At 40.5% G+C, this 17,582-nt stretch overlaps 1 protein-coding gene across 3 annotated transcripts; it reads right to left on the reverse strand.

Annotated features, from left to right (window-relative positions):
- Positions 1-2,400: 2,400 nt before the first annotated feature.
- MFSD1 (major facilitator superfamily domain containing 1) lies at positions 2,401-17,582 on the reverse strand. 3 transcript variants are annotated; one of them, XM_072867691.1, is made up of 17 exons: positions 17,386-17,582; positions 17,251-17,303; positions 16,966-17,078; positions 16,561-16,603; positions 15,935-16,002; positions 15,000-15,108; positions 13,740-13,842; positions 12,898-12,996; positions 12,000-12,111; positions 10,932-10,988; positions 9,599-9,755; positions 8,389-8,486; positions 7,939-8,051; positions 7,392-7,439; positions 6,579-6,639; positions 2,875-2,989; positions 2,401-2,614 (listed from the first exon to the last, which is right to left on the reverse strand). In XM_072867691.1, the coding sequence occupies exons 1-17, from the start codon at positions 17,546-17,548 to the stop codon at positions 2,555-2,557; spliced, it is 1,572 nt and encodes a 523-aa protein (XP_072723792.1). In that variant the 5' UTR covers positions 17,549-17,582; the 3' UTR covers positions 2,401-2,554. The 3 variants fall into 3 exon arrangements, with proteins under 3 accessions (XP_072723792.1, XP_072723793.1, XP_072723795.1); XM_072867692.1 differs by lacking the exons at positions 2,401-2,614; positions 2,875-2,989 and adding an exon at positions 3,162-3,980; XM_072867694.1 differs by lacking the exons at positions 2,401-2,614; positions 2,875-2,989 and having other exon boundaries at positions 6,575-6,639.

The following is a 17,582-nucleotide window of genomic DNA, read 5'->3' on the forward strand; positions in this document are numbered from 1 at the left end:
TGGTGGGGGTAGAAGCCATTAAGGGAAGCTTTGCAGGGGGAAAAAAGGCAGTTATGGAAAGATAAGCAGCTTTCAGCTCAAGCCGTTCCAAATTCATTGCAAAGAGGACTCGCGCAGATATTGCCAAATGACGCTCCAGCAGCACATGCTCCAACAGTCCCTCCCCTAGCCAAGGCAGGCAGCCCGCTCGCTGCTGTCGCTGCTGGCCTTAGCCCTCCCACAATGATCGCAACCAGGTTTTCTCTATCAAAAAGAAACTGCATTTCAGAATGCAAAAATCCCTTTTTCCCATTTTCTTCTTGATGATCAACCTGAATCTATAAACTATACATTGAAGCACAAACACAGCAGCGAGACTTTCTAATGCAGGGGTGGAAGCCAAAGGGCTGGAAATAGAAAGAAGGTGGCTCCATCCTGCTAGAAATTTATTAGAGGAATGGGAGATAAGGGAACAAAATCCAGATGGTTCCCATGCTCTGCATCCACAACTGAAAAAGCAAGGTAAAGGAAATCAATGGGCTGAAATCCCTCAGAAAGGAAAGACGAGGGCGTTTGGAGCCGAGCTGACACGGGAAGTCACACTATTTACAGAAGTCCACCACAGTATTTTAGCAAGATGCTCAAGGGTACAGAGAATTTAGGAACTGAAAATAAAGTTTCACCAAGACATTAAGTTCACAGTTACTGTCTGTCATGTCACATGCGAAATGCTGACCTACGGGTAACAGCAGAAGTGTTATCTACAACTATAACACGTCAGAATGAGAGGAGAAGCAGGTAGCTGAAGGAGATGAAGAGCAACAGAACAAGAATCTAATTCCCTCTCTCCCCAAGAAAAAAAGAAAAAATGCATCAACCTATCAGTCGGGGAAACTGGGGGAAACTTTGCCTTTGGATCCTCAAAGATACACTTCCCCAGAAACTCTACATATTTCTCAGGGGAAAGCAGAAATCACGTTTGTTTAAAAAAAGAAAATGCATATATAAGTCTCAACAACCATCAAGGGCAACAACACATCACTAAACAGTCAGGTAAGAAAAATCCAGATGCCAGCATCTATTTCAAGCTTTTATTAAAAAAGACCCAGAATTCACAAGTCTACAAGGAAAAATAAGCCAAGTTGCATCAACCGTTCTCAGAGCTGACAGCCTTTGGTTCTCAAAGGGAGCGCAGGAAGCACCAATAAGTTATCATGGGTCAGTGTACTACTCCCCCTCGGCAGTAAGCTTAGCATAGTTCACAACCTGCTACTTTATTTTCCTAGATTGTTCTTCAGAATACAGAACTATTAACCAAAATAGTCCTGGCTTAATCTTTCAGGAAGATGATCTTAGTCTTTCAGCAACGTGAAAGAAATCTCCGTAGAAAAGTATCTTTAAAAAAAAACCCTTAAGACCATGAGTTCCAGAAGGTCTGCTTAAATTACTGTAAGCAAAAAAAAAAGTTACAGGTATAGTGTAACATTTTTATTATAACAAACTACTTTCTCTGCAGCCAAGCAATTCGTCAAAGGCTCTTAAACATTTTGCGGCACACAAGGACTCCCTGAAGTCAGCCAAGGAAAGCTCACTCACCCCGGCACACCTGATCCTCTACCCGTGTAGCAGCTCGTCGTTTAGTGTTCCTAGTGCTCCGGAAAGCCAGAGGCTCTTGCCTTTTAAAGTAAGATTAGCTTAGTTTAGGAATAGTTTGTCCAATTGCGTGAGTAAAATACTTACATAAGTAAGTTACATGAGTAGCAAAAAAAACAAAAAAGTGGCTCTGCAGGAGTTACTAGGAACCAGCTATTCAGCAACAAGCCTTCCACCAAAATTATGAGAAAGCGTTAACTTTCATTCTGAAATTGAACACCACTTTCCCCACTGAAAGCCAAACTTCAGTTCTCGCATTTAACTCATCACAGTTTTTAGTCACAACCTCTTCAAAATACATCAATTTTCACATTAATCAGGACTTAGATGAGGTTTATTGCTAAGCCTGGGATCTAGTATTAAATTCCAGGGCTAGCACTTTTTGAACTGTAACACTGCAATTGTATGGTTTGCTTTCCTCTGAAATACCTGCTTGGACCAGACTAAAAAGGTAGTCTTTCCTCACATTTTTCTGTAAGAGAAATGAAACAGACCATTTCCAACACGGTAACAAAGTTGTCCACCTTGAGCGGCTGTAACACCCATACCTACATCAAGGCTCATTTCACAGCAATTTGATTACCGAAACAAAGCTTTCACATTTCAGACGCCGTTGTGTAGCGAGAAGAGATCAAGCCTTAGCTATCGACTCGAGCTAATCACTGAGTATTTTAGACAGGAGGGTGTAGTACATAGCTCATGGGTTCAAATAAACAGCCAGATGGTTCTTCATCGGTATCCGTGTTATTTACCCACAGTGCGGAGGGGGAGGTTAAGCCAAGTATTTTCAAAATAGGATCTATGCTTGCAGAAAAGTATGGTGCGGACTCTGCTTTTGCTGTGGTAGTTGTCAGTACTGGAAACAAAGCTTTGTGTACCAGGAACTTCAACGTATTTCTGCTTTTGCAAGTGGGGCAAGATGCTATTTCAACACGCTTCTGTGTACCATTGTCGATAAATAGGAAGAGTAATTATCTGGTAGCTGCAAAAAAATAAAATTAAGAGATCATGCATCACAATAAGCCTGCTCCTCAACTTACTTGGTCTGCCAGCCATCGATTCACTTTCTTCATTAGATTTTTACTTACCATGGGCGAGACTGCATTTCTGAGAACCAGCACACATTTAGCATTTTAATCAGAGGTTGATTTGCTGGCTATTTGAACAATAAGCCAAGTTCTTAAAATAAACATCTCATTGTTCTATTCTTCATTATTAAAACCCCTACTTTGTTACTAATACCTGAGCGCCTAGTTTGGAGAGGTATTTATTCCTTAAACTAAAGTCATCAGCTTTTGGCCGTAATTTAGCCAAGTCATCTTCATTTTGACGTCTGAGTCTTTCTTGTTCTTCCGCTCTGGAAAAGAAAATTGGTTTAAGATATTTGCACTGAGGAGTGCAAACGCAAGCAACTTTATCTTGTGTATGCAGTTCTATTTTTAATAACTAGAAAAAGCTTGTACTGTTTATAGATGAATACTGGATATCAGATTAAAAGACTAAGAGATGCGTATGGATTACTCTAATTCAGTGTAAAGAAAGAGAGAGGCTGTTTTCTGCAGTTTCCTTTTATTTCGATTGCAAGACTTCAGTAGAAAGATAAACCTTTTGGTTTTCACAGATTACAACATGCTCAGCGAGCTTTTGTAACAATTTTTACTATCTCTTTATTAAACAAGCTTTCACTCCTTAAAATAAAGCTTACAATACAAAAATAATCAATTGTCAAAAATGCAAATAAAAGACTGCTCAGCAGTCTTCAGAATTCATAGCAGTCTCCTACAAAAGACCAGAGAGTTGTTGCTCATTTTCCACATAAGTCTTAAAGAGAAACGGGACCAAATAGAGCTCTAAATACACTTAGCTTAAGACAGCGGTTTGCGTGAAGACAGTGACAAAGGTAGTAACAGCGACCCGTTTCTAAGCTCTGTAAGGCAATGAGCCTTATTACAGAGCATAAAATGCCATTACGTTACGAGATCTCCACCCCCACCAAAATGGTAGTGCTGCGCATACAGACTAGTATAAAGTGTCTTCTAGCTTAAGATGAACGTGTTTGTCTTGGGTCGCAGAGTACCCTCTCCAATGACAGAGCTTAAACAAAGTGGAAAACGCCGTAAACCCATTCTGTTCAAATTAACCGATGATTTGGCATTAGTTAAAACTGGTTACAAAGCATAAAATTTAGCCGTTTACTGTAAAATCCCCAGCATGTTAGTTGCTTTTCCAAAAAAACTACTGTCCAGTGCTGACCACCAAACTAAACAACACTATAATTCTTCAAGTCGACATGATGCTGATCAAATGCTCCCCACTTCTGGATGATATTTGCTATTCAAATTTCTTTTCTGCAAAAAACATTGTAATAAAAATTACTGAAAATATTGTTCTAAGACACTATATCCCACAGCATACACCAATACAAAGCCATGTTTCACAGTAAATACTGGAAACGTTACACACATCCCACATGGGCCGGGCAGATTGAAAAGCAGCTCTGTTTGGACACAGAATTCCTTTACTCCTGGGTACAAGGGTTTGTTGTTTGTTTGGTTTTTTTACTGCTGTTGCATTTGTATTAAAAGCTGGCTGTGACCTTTTGGCTCGAGAATGACACTCTTCACAACTAAGCTAGCATGCTCACTAGGTCTGGTGAGGTTTTAGCTTCCTTGAGCTTTCCTCAAGACTGATGTGTAAAAAGCCCACAAATTCAGACAAGAAACAAAACCATGTTAAACCCCACAAGTCACCTGGCTAGGTCTTGTTGACAGGTAGGTTTTTTTCAAGACTAACTTAAGTATCATCATACGGACAGTTACACAGCCCAGTTTCAGAGCAGTCCATAAAGTCCATTTATAAGAGGTATCTTGTTAGCAAAGTATTTATCTGGTACAAACTTATAAATAAGCTGCGAGATGTATAGTATCTGCAGGTGAAATGTAGTTACCTATTAAAAAGTAAAGAATTCCAACAACATTACAGGCAAATGAACTTCAAGATCTGAAGAGACTTGCTGAGCCGAATTAGGTCAGAACAGAAAGCATTTCAAAAGAAAAATTCCGTGTTGTTCACATCCAAGCAGCTTGAATTCTACAGATGTTCCCTCGAAAGCTGTGACTTGCTGCATATTGACTGACTTTTTCACATGACAAATGTTAAACTATGACTAGAGTCATGAAACGCATATACTGTGCCCTCTCCAACAGTTATCAATCACAATCTCACCAAAACAAATTCAGAGCGGAGGAGCAGAACCTCAGATTTCTTAGACTTGTTCTACCCTTAAGCAAATTAAACGTTTGCTTTAAATATATTTAAAAAACCCCAATACATTAATCAAGACTTCATCTCCATTGACATGACATTCTCCAAAGCACATACTTTTAATCCTCACAGCACTGATTAGAACTAGGAAAAGGTAACACAATTTTTGGGTGCTGAGACACTACTAGAAGAAGCATCTTCAACGAGGTCATCAGAACAACCTATGCCGCCCAAACTCAGTCTCATGGACAGACTTTACGTTATGTCTACTTAAAAAAAAGCATTTTTTCTAGACAATTAAGTAGATAATGGAGAAGCTGGAGTAGAAGGGTCTTTTGGTTTGCCTTTAAGGTGACATCTCTTAATGGACTTTGCCATACAATGCTTTTTCTCTCCTCTTCCACCAACACAAGGCAATTATTTTGAAAGTTGTAAGACTAACCCAGTGTTTGACTCCCTTGTACAGCGTTCCATCCATTGAGAGCTTTACCCCTCATTTAGCACTCTCAGATAGCAAACAAAAAAGCAAGTAAACTTTCTACTGTGCAGAGGGGATAAATCCAGTGCCCTAGAACGCAGGGGATATCCCAATAGCAGGTGACCGATACCTTCGCGTTTGCTCAAATGCTCTTAAAAAGCAAGAGTACCTGATGCCAGCTGTTAGGGCTATGGACAGCAATGGACCCTGAACATGTCACCAATGTTTCGTCCAGACCGAGGAAGAGAATTTTACTCTTTTTTACGAGAGAATTTTACTGGAAAAGAAAAATTTTACTGGAAAAGATGACTTGGAGATAATTTTACTGGAAAAGAATTTTTCCGGGAAAGAAAAAAAGAGAATTTTACTGGAAAAGTTACTATTCTGAAGAGTGTCACTGTCCTTATTTTCCATAGAGAGGAAAGCAAGACATACAAGTCTCCCACAGAATGAAGTCTGCTTAACTGGATGAACGGTCAAACTTTTCTTTCTTTGACAATTTCTGCCCTAAGCCCACCTATTTCCTTTTAAAGGAAGTGGATTCCACTTTATTGAAATACCCCTGCCCCATTTTCTTTCTAAAAAAGGAAGCTTTTCACTGTAATCAAGGACATTTATGACACAGACCTGACCACAAACCGAGTTCCACATGAGCGCTGCAATTTAGACTCAAGCCAGGTTTTCAGAGACAAGTTGAATTAAGGCTTCTAAATAAGATAGCAAGAGGAGCAAGCTGAAACTGAAGGGGAAGTGACTGGAGTGTAGTTTCTTCTGAAGAGAGATCTAGCTTTTAATGACACTTAAAAAAAAAAATCAGTCCATGCATTAACTGACATTAAACCCAGGTAATGTTTGCTGCTGACCAGGTCAGGTACGCACCATATAAACAAAGCACATTTTAAAATAAGCAATACAATGTTTTCTAAACACACTTCAGTTCCACTCAGTTAGAAGCCACTGAAATAAAGAAAAATAGCAAGGAAGAGTGCCAGGAAAGGACACCTGGTTAATTGCTACTTCCTCTAATTATTCATTCACAGGAGGCAGGAATATGAAATCCTACTACTAACTGGTAAGAAAGAAAATAGCATCCAACACAAATGGCAGACCTGCAAAACAGACTGACTTCAGGCAGTAATCTACTTCATTACTTCAGGTTAAACATTTTATAAGGACACTGTTCTTTATCGTTCTTTATACTTACTCAGTTGCAGCTACTTTTTGCAGTTTTTCCCTTTCCTTTGCAGACCAGTTGAGATCACCACCTGCAAGAGAAGTAATATACACCTTGAAACTTTTAAAATTGGTCTTTTTGTATTATACCTTTGCTACCATACCTCACTACAGAAGTTCTCAGAGCACTTGACAAAAGAAACCAGTGGAATAATTTTACAGAAGTAGAAACTGAGGTAAAGAGAAAGAGCAATGTGTTCACAGTCACCCAAGCAAGCAAAATCAGGACCCAAACTAAGCTCTCAAGCCTGATCCAGTTTTCTGTTAAGTAACAATGAAGTTTTTCTACGACTCACCATAATACCCCATAAAACTAAAGACAGTGGAAGCAACTTTGAAAGAAGTTAATACCCCTTCCAGATCTTTCAGTAGTTACTGCTTCAAAAAACAGTTGAGAAAGAACATTGCTATTTGAAGGAAAGTCTACAGAATTGAGTTTTTGTATTTGCAGATACATATACGGTCAAGTTTGATACACAGCTTAGAAAAAGCTGCAGAATATCCTGCAGAACATGTGTTCAAGTCAGCTGAAGGGACAGGTACCACTGCTCTGCTGATGAGATTTAACATCACAGCAAGGTTCAGGGAATTACAGGCTACAGCACCTACGAGGATGGAAGATGATGTTACGAGGACGGGCCTCATCGAGAGCTGCTCCTAGTACCAAAGCCATGAGCTATAGCACCTGAAGCAGGACCGTACACCACCACCTGTTAACAGTTCAGCTTGATAACTTCAAGAATTCTGATAAAAACAAATATCAAGAGAAGCTGAGAACACTGACCTGTGAGGTGATTCACAAAATACAGCATGACTACAGCTATTAGTGACACTAAAAATAAAAAAAAGGGAACAGTTTTAGCTGACAATAAATTTACAACCATGACAGAACAGCTTTAAGATACAGCCAAGCAACAACTAAAATTTTTCATGACAGTTGTAACTGAGGGGAGATTTTTGCCAGCAGCAACTCTTAACTGCTTTTGAAAATTCCACTACTCTTCTAAGTAGCACAGTAACTCAGAAAAGGTTATTTTAGTTATATTAAAAACAGCCCTTAAACACAGCCTTCAAGAGTATCATTCACCTACCCTTTTACTCACTCTCCATTTTTTTTCGAAACACTGAAACTACTTACACTAAATCACTTCAAGAAAAATCACAAAACACTGTGCTACGTTTGAGTTACTTTCAACACTGCCCCAGTTTGAAGCCTCTATCCAACAACTGTAGGAAAGGAGTTATTACTGTTTTACAGGAAATATTAACAAAAAAATCTAATAAAGCTTCCTGAATATACAGAATCCATTTTCAATGTTTTTAACACTTACAGCAAACACAAGCACTGAAGAAGACTTCAAGAAACAAGTATCCTCTTGTGTCCAGAATCATCCCAGCTGCTATAGCAATAATTGCCAGACCGAGATTCTGGATAGACTGCATACTAACACATAAACAAAGGATTACCAGTGTAGAAATTTATTTTTAAAGAAAACATCATTAGTGGCACTGAACAAACAACAAGATTAACTTCTCCCCATTTGTTATGACATATGTCAGAGTCATGACTCCACATTTTTGCAGAAGTTTCTGTGCATCTACCACAACCACGCGCTCTACCACACATATACATCCTGAAACTAGATGAGACTTCCTGCTAGACTGAACTTGGAGGAATTATTAACCATTAATGCATTAGAACTGCTTGATATTCAGTGGTTCAATAGCACCAGGACACGGTCACTGTAGGGCAGCATAAGCAGACAGATCTAAGTACTTACAAGCCATAAGCAGTTCCCAGCTGGTGTTCTGGAACAACAAAGGCCACCATGGGCCACAGGGCACAGGCAAGCAATGAGTAGGCCACTCCCAGCAAACACTGGTGAAATAAATAAGAACAAGTAAACAGATGTTAGATGAGATGCATTTTTGCTGGAAAGTTCTAATAAATTAACATATTGGTTTTCCCCTTCTCCCAAAAGAGGAAAAAAAAAAGAGCTAAAGTAACACTTTTTGCAATACTGTTCTAAATGTGCACATTTACAAGGAGCGAGAACTTTTTCCAGGAGTAACCCACAAATTAAACCCTATCTAATTAGCATTAAGTAAAGAGCCTGACTTGAATACCCAGAGGAAAAGATCAATGCTGCAACTCACTAGAAAAATACCTGAAAAACAAGGACCCTATCTTTAACTCTGATACACTGGTGAGCATCGTATTTAAGCCCGTAAACCTTGGCTCAGAAACAATTTCTCAGGGAATCTGCCCTAGGAAGGGGAAATCAAGAACAAAGATTTTTATTGAGGTTTACCACTATCCAATACAGCACTTTGGAGACAGTTTAAAATCATTGAAAGCAGTTTAATGATATGATAGTAATAAGCTTCAGAACTACACCAAAAGAACAAGTTTTAGGAGAAAAACGAGCACCTAGCACAGTGATCTTGTAATAGGTAGCGTAAGAAGTGTCCATGAAGCATGAAAGCAGACCTCTGCAACAAAGCACCACCAAAGTGCGTACACTGTGATGAATTAAGGCCTTCTCCGAAGGGACCAGGAATTGCTACTCCATACAGCCCTCCGGTCTAATCCCGTCCTTCCTCAGAAGTTGAACACCTTTTTGCACTAAACAGCTACAGAATTACTGCTACAGACAGCAGCCAATCTTTTCCACCTCAAAACACACATGCATAACTACTGCCTCCCTCCACAAAACACCAAAGCCTGAAGTGTTATCTTTACGCCAGATAGCTCATGTTAGTTTTGCCTGTATTATGCATTCTTTGCTTTTTCAGTGTCTTCAGTTTTAAACTCAGTTTCAAACTCAGTCTCACATAGTATATCCTTCTTAAAGTCAGGGATATCAAAACAGGTTTTGAGGACTACCTAAACAGCCAGAAGACAGTGGCAACTTATGCAGAATATAATTCATCATCAACTCCATTACTTATTTTATCATATTTAGCTATAAGTCTCAGAGAATTAGTTACCATTGCTATCCAGGGGTTCCAGAAGGTAAAAGCCAACATAATATGAGAAGCAAGTGTAGTTATGACAGCACATAAAACCCAGATGATATTCTTTCCAAGTTTATCCACCAGGAGTCCAAAGACTGGGGACATGGGTGCTGATATGATATACACAATACTGCAAAAGAATAAAAATAAGAGAACTGAACACCAGCTAGCCAGGGACAGCTTTAGGTGTACACAATACAAGAGTCTCCAGACAAAACACCATACTCCCTTGTTATCTGTGAGGCCGTAAGAAAAAACACACAAAAAAAACCCCAAATGACAGACTCCAGAACTCAAAATTTCCAAAAGGTCTGAGGACATGAAAACATTCAACATCCAAGGAAACAGCAACATACTTGGAACTCCTGGAATCATATACCAGCAAGTGTTTTGGTGGTGGTGGGTTTTGTTTGGGGTTTTTTTTGGTTTTTTGGGTTCCCCCCCCCCCCATTGTTGTCTCACAAACAGAGGTGGTTACCCGGTGTGCAACACCCAATACGCACGCAGACCCAAGATATCAGTTTATTTCAAGTTTTGTGCAAGACCGGGTGCTAGGTGGTAGCTCCACAAAGCTAGCCCCCGGCTCGTTCATACAGGTACAGTATTTATACAGTCTAGTTATACATATGCATAAGTAATTACATAAAGCAGTTTTGTACCGGTCTACATCTTCTCATCTTATTCTTAAAGCTACAGTATTACTTTAATATTCTACGCATGCCTAAAGGTGAGGGGTCTCCACCTCAAGGGGAAGACTTTTAGTATTATAATGAGGACAGTTCACTTGAGCATCACACTTCTACTAGTAGCTTCAGATTGTTCCCAAAACATCTTAATTAGCTTACATATGTCTCCAGGATGTGTTTCACTTCCCAAGGACAATAGTTTTAATTAGACATTCCACATTCCAGTCTGAATCCCCCTTATCAACTCTACTGGCCTTCTACCAGCTCCCGACTGACTACAACATCACAAATTCATCTTCAAACTAGGAAAATTTAGTTCATTTAGTGCTGCTATTAAACTCTTTCTATCACTCAGAAGGGAATCACCAAATACCAAAATAATACCCTTCAGACAGGGCCTTTTCTTTCTGATTCCTCAATGTAAACATCCAAGACATTTTTATTTAAACAAATACCCACACCTCCCAATTATTCCTTGGGCCATGTGAAATCTATCTGCCCACTTAAATACAAGTCACCACCTGCAACAGTAGATCCCAAACTTCCTCCCACATGGCCAGAGCCCAAAGATACATACAGCTCCTAGACCACATTTACTTGTTAAATCAACCACAATATACCTGTTAATTGCACTTGCTTCTCGAGATGAGAATTTGAATTTCTCAATAAAGAAAACCCTAAAGGAAAAATAAAAAACAAATTTATAAAAATGCACATTTGTATGACATGAAAAATTAAGCTAGACAAAGTAAAGACAACAACCTAGTTTACAGGAAACTTTGATACAGCTGTATAGCTTTGACATAAACATCCCATCAGAGACCCTCATTTATAATGCATCTAGGAGCTCGTTATCAGGCTCTACAAATTTTTGTCTAAGGACTATTCAAATTACACTTTGGGGAAAACATCCAAAGTACATAACCAACGTGTAACCCAATAATGAGACATTAGCAATGAGTATACTGTAAGAGACCAAAGGGAGAATTTTTAGAAGACGTGCACAAGCAAAAAATAGGCATCTACATTGCTGACTGTAAGACCTCTCCCAGTCATCTCAGACTTTTCCATCTCGCTCAACATAAAACATGCACTGAGCTCAAGAGATCTAATTCCAAGTATATTCAAAACCCATTTGATCTAATAAGATCAACTCACATGGTTCAAAAGGGAAACCTACATATGAATGCTTCAAGTTTCAACTTGATATATACCAAAGTCAGAACAGTAAGAGAACATCAGTTCGAAGTTGGAACGACATTTAAGCCCCTACCTCGCACTCAGTCAATAGCTTACTGAGTAGGGAAAGAATTCTATATGACAGCTGTCCACAGCTCTCCACGCCAAAACTCACGCCATGCTTTACATCCGTAACAAGTTTTAATCAGGAAACGGAGCATGCATTATGCTTTTGAGTTCTGACAACTCGGCCTATGTTAAGCAACGGTATTTCCCACAAAGCTCAGCAGATAAGAAAACTATAAGAGTTGTGTTTATTTGTAGCACAAGTATAGCGAGCAATGCCACAAAAGAAGTGACAAGCCGCAGCACAGACTTGCCGGGAGACCAGTGGTTCTGTAGCCATCTGGGAGTCTTAAATATTTGCCTGTACCTCTCCCTTTGCAAGTAGCTAGTTAAAACCCTAGCCAAATTCAAGGGGAATAGCTACTTAAGTGAGAGACACTTACTTTCCAAGTCCAATGAAAGGAAAAACCGCTGCATAGTAACAGACACAGATTACAAATATAAGCCACAAGGACAAAGAGAAGTCCTTCACATCAGTTAGCTTAATCACTTCACCTGGAGTGGGGCAAGAGACAATGTTGTTTCAGTCAGCACAAGCATATCCGAAATTCATCCACACTGAATAAACACTAAGGTGATCACAAGTCACTACTAAAGCATATATTCCTGCCACTATCTACTCTCTTGTTCAAAGTTTACACAGTGAGAGTCTGTTAAGAATATACAAGTCCTAAATCAACAGCGCTAATGTCAAGAACAAATTGTCTCTCCCACATTAAGCTGGATGTACAAGTTCTCTAAAGCCTCTGAAAGTCTTATGCAGGAGAATTAAATACAAACCACTTGGTCAAAGAAATGTTTAATCAGCTAGCAAAATTCATGTCTGAAGCCTCATGTTATATGCTCTTACTTGGATCCCAAGTTTAGTTTATTTTTAATCGGTCTAACTTCTCCCACACAGAAAACTCGAAACACCACATATTCATGGAGAAGAGCTGTGTGTTTTTGCACCCCTATTAGAGGAAACAAGACCAATTCCAACAAAACAAAGTACCAGTGGCAATGGCACAGATCAAATTGGTGTGAACTGGGAGGCTCTCCACATCCTTTATAAATAAAGCAGATGACAGCGCATCTGCCTGTAAACTGGTGTTTAAAACCGTAAAACTTCCTACTACTATAGAAATGAACTAAAAATCATGATTAAAGCTGTAACTGTGAAAAATATGTTAAGCAGCAGCCACTGAATTACATTAAACGCAGACCTGCACAGAGTAACGGGAAGGGTCTGTTCCGGAATGAAAGGATGAAGGCCAAAGCAGGTTCAGCCGCACCACTCACCCGTTTTCCCTTGCTCTTTACAAAGGAGCTTCTCTGCTCTCTTGTCCAGATAAGCAAGGATTAACGCACAGGTCAGTGAAAAGAGACAGGTTACGCCACCTGCAAGAAGGCAATGCGACACGTTTAGTTGTTGACTCAAGTAGCAATTTGGCTTTTAAGCACAACTAGCGTAGAGTATCTTTACATATCTAATACAAACTAAGTTTACCACCAGTTTGTCTTATGTATAAGACTCAACAGCTGTACAACTCAGAGTAAGGTGTAAATACTGAAGCCTGCCACATGAGAGACATCTGCCTTGAACTAAAGTACAAACATGTAGTGACATTTATTTTATGTAAAACATTACCACCACTCCCACTCAGCACAGCCAAGCTCCTTATCTGTACCTCCTAATAACAGAAACAAAGCCTGGACCTCGTTACCAACACCAGGGCCTTAACACCCACGGCTCTGAAGGAAAGGAACACAGATCCAAAGGTAGCTGAAATTTCACTTTTACACATCAGACAACTACACGCAAGCTTTGACATGATACTCTTCAGAAAATTTTTCAAGTCTGTCCTTTACTCAAAGTATGTTAGATTTTTCACCTCCGTAAGATACAAACTTGAATTTGGCAACCAAAAAAAAAAAACAAAATCACACAGCATTTTATCAGATGCAGTAATCATACACTCCGCATATCAGCCATTGATACAAACAGTATTTGAATTGCTCTTCCTAGTCTCAAATATATTCATCCTACTTTCACGTTAGTAAGAAATCATTAACATGTATGCATGCTGTTCACGTTCAGAAGCCTAAAATAGCAGGTAACGTCAATTCAAAGTATTACTGACCTATCATGAGAGTTAACCCGAGAGTACTGGGACCAGTATACCCCAGAAGATCTTGAACTCTAGAGTATATCCATCCCATGATATTCATGTTCACTGTGCTCCCCTAGGCAGAACAGACTCATGTGAAGAATAACGTATTTCACAATTATATGAATTCAACAGGAACATTAGAGAGACTGCTTATTGAACAGTGTTTAAAACAAACAGGTTAGATGCTACACAGGGAACATAAACCACCAGCAACAACGATAAAATTATTCCCTGCTGGTTTGGTCAGTGTTTGTAACAAATTAACCATTGCAACAATAACATACCATCGCAAACTGACATTTAACACAACTCTAACAATGTTTCGACAGAGACATTAGAAGTGCCATAAAATCTACATCATACACTGCATTAGCTCATAAAGCAAAGTGAATTTAATACCACATGTTCAAGCAAACAGGATTCCCACCTGAGAGGCAACAGGAAGAAGCGCTTTTTTTCTCCCCTTCTCCCCCTAGAGAAGGGATCCACGGCTGCAATCCCAAGGCTAACAACAGTTAACTACAGTTCGGCTAACTAGCAACAGCCGAAACATCAACCCAGACAGAGCTGTGACCAGCTAACCCTCTTACCGAGGTAAATATCTGCAGTGGTTTAAGATACCACAGCCTGCTGAAGAGGACCCCTACCAGGAGAGGCGTGTCTCCTCTCTCTTCATTCACAGCCTGGTGTATTAGTGTCAACCCACCTCTAGTAGCAGTTTAAGTGATTATCTCAAACCCAATCGGCACAGCTGAGATGCAGTCACACAGATCCTATCAGAACCAGCAACAGGGACAAAAACACCTTACAACAGCAGATAAGGATGGGAGTTCTTAAAGCAGCCATCCCAACTCATTTATCAGAGCCTGCACTTAGGCCCCAAGCCACAAGCTACACTCAGTTAAACCAACATTTTATGATATGCCAAGACTCAATTCGGCTGATGAAATGCAGCACTGTGACTGTCCCACCCAGTAATCTACACTAATAACAGCATCAGGCTTCTTTAGAAGTTTGACAGGTTCCAAGAAATCCTATTAACCCATTTCCTTGTGTATCCTTTGTCTATTTACCACCAATTTTTAACATTTTAAATTTCAATTTCACATCCATTTTTAACTGAAACTCCCCTAGGGAGTATTAGAAATGCTGTTTTCCACCTGTCTCACTGCCAAGACAAGCCGCACACCTTACAGTCTATGAATTAAAGCTAAACAGGTTTACACTTACAATTCTGGCCATGCTTAGTTGTAATCCAAACACAAGATTTAACTCCTTGCCTTTAAACCAACTGACCGCATATGTGTTTTGTGCCACCGCTAAGGACTCTCCACCTATCCTAAAAAAAAAAAAAGAAGGAAGGCACAAAAGAAAACACATTAAGTGCAACATGCAAAGCAACAAGGAAGCAGTCCATCAGTTGCTGGCAATACCAAGATGACAGTATTTCAGAGAAATTTATCTGTGTACAGGTAGATCTAATGCATGCATACAAGGCAACAGAAGTCTTAAAGACAATTCAAAAGAGAATTGCAGTGTCTTAAGAATAATTAAGAGTACAAGGTATCTTAAGTAGTCTAGAAGTGATTATAACTGCCTTTGGTCATTTACAGAAATGAAATCAATGGGCAGCAGCTTCTAGTTTCTCTCCTGCATTAGAGAACCAAGTGGTATAGATCCTGACCCAAATGAAACCAAAAGCAGGCGTCTTACCTGCAATCAGAATTTCATGGAGTCATCTGCCCACCCCCCAATACAGTTGGTCACATTTTCTAACATTTTTATGCTGTGGCACATTCACAACTTCTTCTGACATTTGCTCCCATGTTTTGCCACCATAGGAACCCTGTTGTATGTGTTGTTGCTAAGAATTCTTTTTACTCAGGAAAGTAAGAAATAAGAGAAAAGGTGGACTAACGCAGTTTTATCAGCCTACTGAATGTCTTTATTTGGGTAGTTTCATAATTTCTGAATTCAGTAAGACCTGCAAAGTCCTATTTTTTGTTTTCTAACTTTAAGTTAGACTGGGAATGCAACTGAAGATCTTGCATGCCTCAACACCCAACAATTTTGTCTCCGAGTGTAAACGTGGTAGCAGTTTTCTGGGACACAGAAAGACAGTCCTTACGTCGGAGATCACATACTATATACTCTTCTAGACTCACCCAAATATGAATCTGCCCATATCCATCAGCCAGAAAGTATTAAGTAGTGCTCCCAAAGCAAAAATTACCTGGCAGATAAACATTTAAGGAAAAATTATAATTTTATGTTTGAAGTATGGAACAAACTAGAACCATCTCAAAACAGAAACAAAAAATGCTCTTCCCTTCCCAGACCTGCAGAAATACTTCACACCCACTTCCTGCTCCTAGCTTGTTGCCTTTGCTCCCTCTGCCTTATTCATCATCCTGCTGGCTCCACAATATCCAACCCGGCCCACCCTGAAACCACCCTCAGAAAACACCTCCAGAGGGTCAAGTCATGCTTCACCTTAATCAGCATACCCTACCCAAATACCCCTACACAGTAGTTTCACATCAAACAGATAAAATATTTGGCTCCTTCACATTCTTATTCCACTCATCTTTCAAGGCCCTCCGGTCCCAGTTACCCCCTCTGTTCCCACTAGCCCAGTAAAATTCAGGGTTCTCCCACTGCAGTTCTCTTCACCTGCCTGCTCCCACCTGAAATACACACTGCTACGCAAGAAGCCGTTCGGGCTTTTGTTCCCACCCCCAGCAGAGAAGCTTCAGACACATATCATCTTCACCCTCTCATCTGCACTCACCTGCCCGACACAAACAAAGATGCTAAATATTATAGTGCCCAACCTGTAAGAAAAATAAAGTCACTTAATGCATAGCTAGAATCATTTTTCCTGTAAGACACTATATTAGACCTACAGCAAGGGAACAAGGGGAGGGTGATATGCAATAAAAGGTCTCCATAATAAATGCTACAGCTTGACAGCTTCCTTTAAAAAAAGGTAGTACAGGCTGGCATTTTTTAAGCCAATTTAAGCTCTAAAGGGAAGGAAGCTCATTTATACCAGGGGAAATTCTTAAATCATGTGAACAAAAATTTGAAAAAGCGTACTATAATTTGAAAAAACTTTATAATATAAGGCCTATACTTCACATGCACTTTACATCTACCACCCGTTGAACGTGAGTGACACTAACATCACGCTTACCGTATTCCAAATACTCTGTCTATCAGAAAACCTCCAAAGAAGCAAAGAACCACATTGGGCCAGGAATACCAGGCATACAGTGCCATGAACTGAGCTGTGTTCACCTTCATATCCTACATAAAGAAGGGGGGGATTAAAACAAATAATTACTCCCAAGGTAATTACAGGGCCCCAGAGTAAGTATCCAAGCAGAACTACCCAGACACAAGCACACTTTCTGCCCCGGCCACTGCCCGCACCTCCCCAGCCTCCGCAACCCTGTTCCCGCCGCGGGCAGCTACTCACCCGCTGAACCTGCGTCTGGAGAGCCGCCGGGTTGTCGTAGCAGAAGTAGCTGCCTGCAAGGAGAAGGGGACGCCTCAGAGCTCTGCCCCCGGCCCCCCGCCAGCGCCAGCACCCCCGCCCGCCGCCGCCACCCACCGAAGCCCAGGAAGCACATGAGGGCGAGGACAAGGAGGCGGTGCGGAAAGCGCCGCGGATCGCAGAGGGCGGGCAGGGCACGGAGCGGCCCCGGGGAACCGCCATCGCCGCCGCCGTCATCGCCGCCAGCAGAAGCCAAGAGCGCCCGCTCCTCCTCCGCCATCGCGGCCGCCCTCACGTGAGCAGCCGCCACGTGA

The sequence above is a fragment of the Ciconia boyciana genome, chromosome 7, assembly GCF_034638445.1.
Source record: "Ciconia boyciana chromosome 7, ASM3463844v1, whole genome shotgun sequence".
Classification (NCBI taxonomy): domain Eukaryota; kingdom Metazoa; phylum Chordata; class Aves; order Ciconiiformes; family Ciconiidae; genus Ciconia; species Ciconia boyciana.

Bases quoted from the DNA above. Each gene is read 5' to 3' on its own strand.
- MFSD1 (XM_072867691.1), bottom strand. From the start codon at position 17,548: ATGGCGGAGGAGGAGCGGGCGCTCTTGGCTTCTGCTGGCGGCGATGAC. The intron at 16,604-16,965 runs GTAAGCGTGATG...TTTTTCTTACAG, and splicing joins GACAGAGTATTTGGAATACG to GTTGGGCACTATAATATTTA. The intron at 6,640-7,391 runs GTCAGTGTTCTC...CTTCTCTTGCAG, and splicing joins TTTTGTGAATCACCTCACAG to GTGGTGATCTCAACTGGTCT.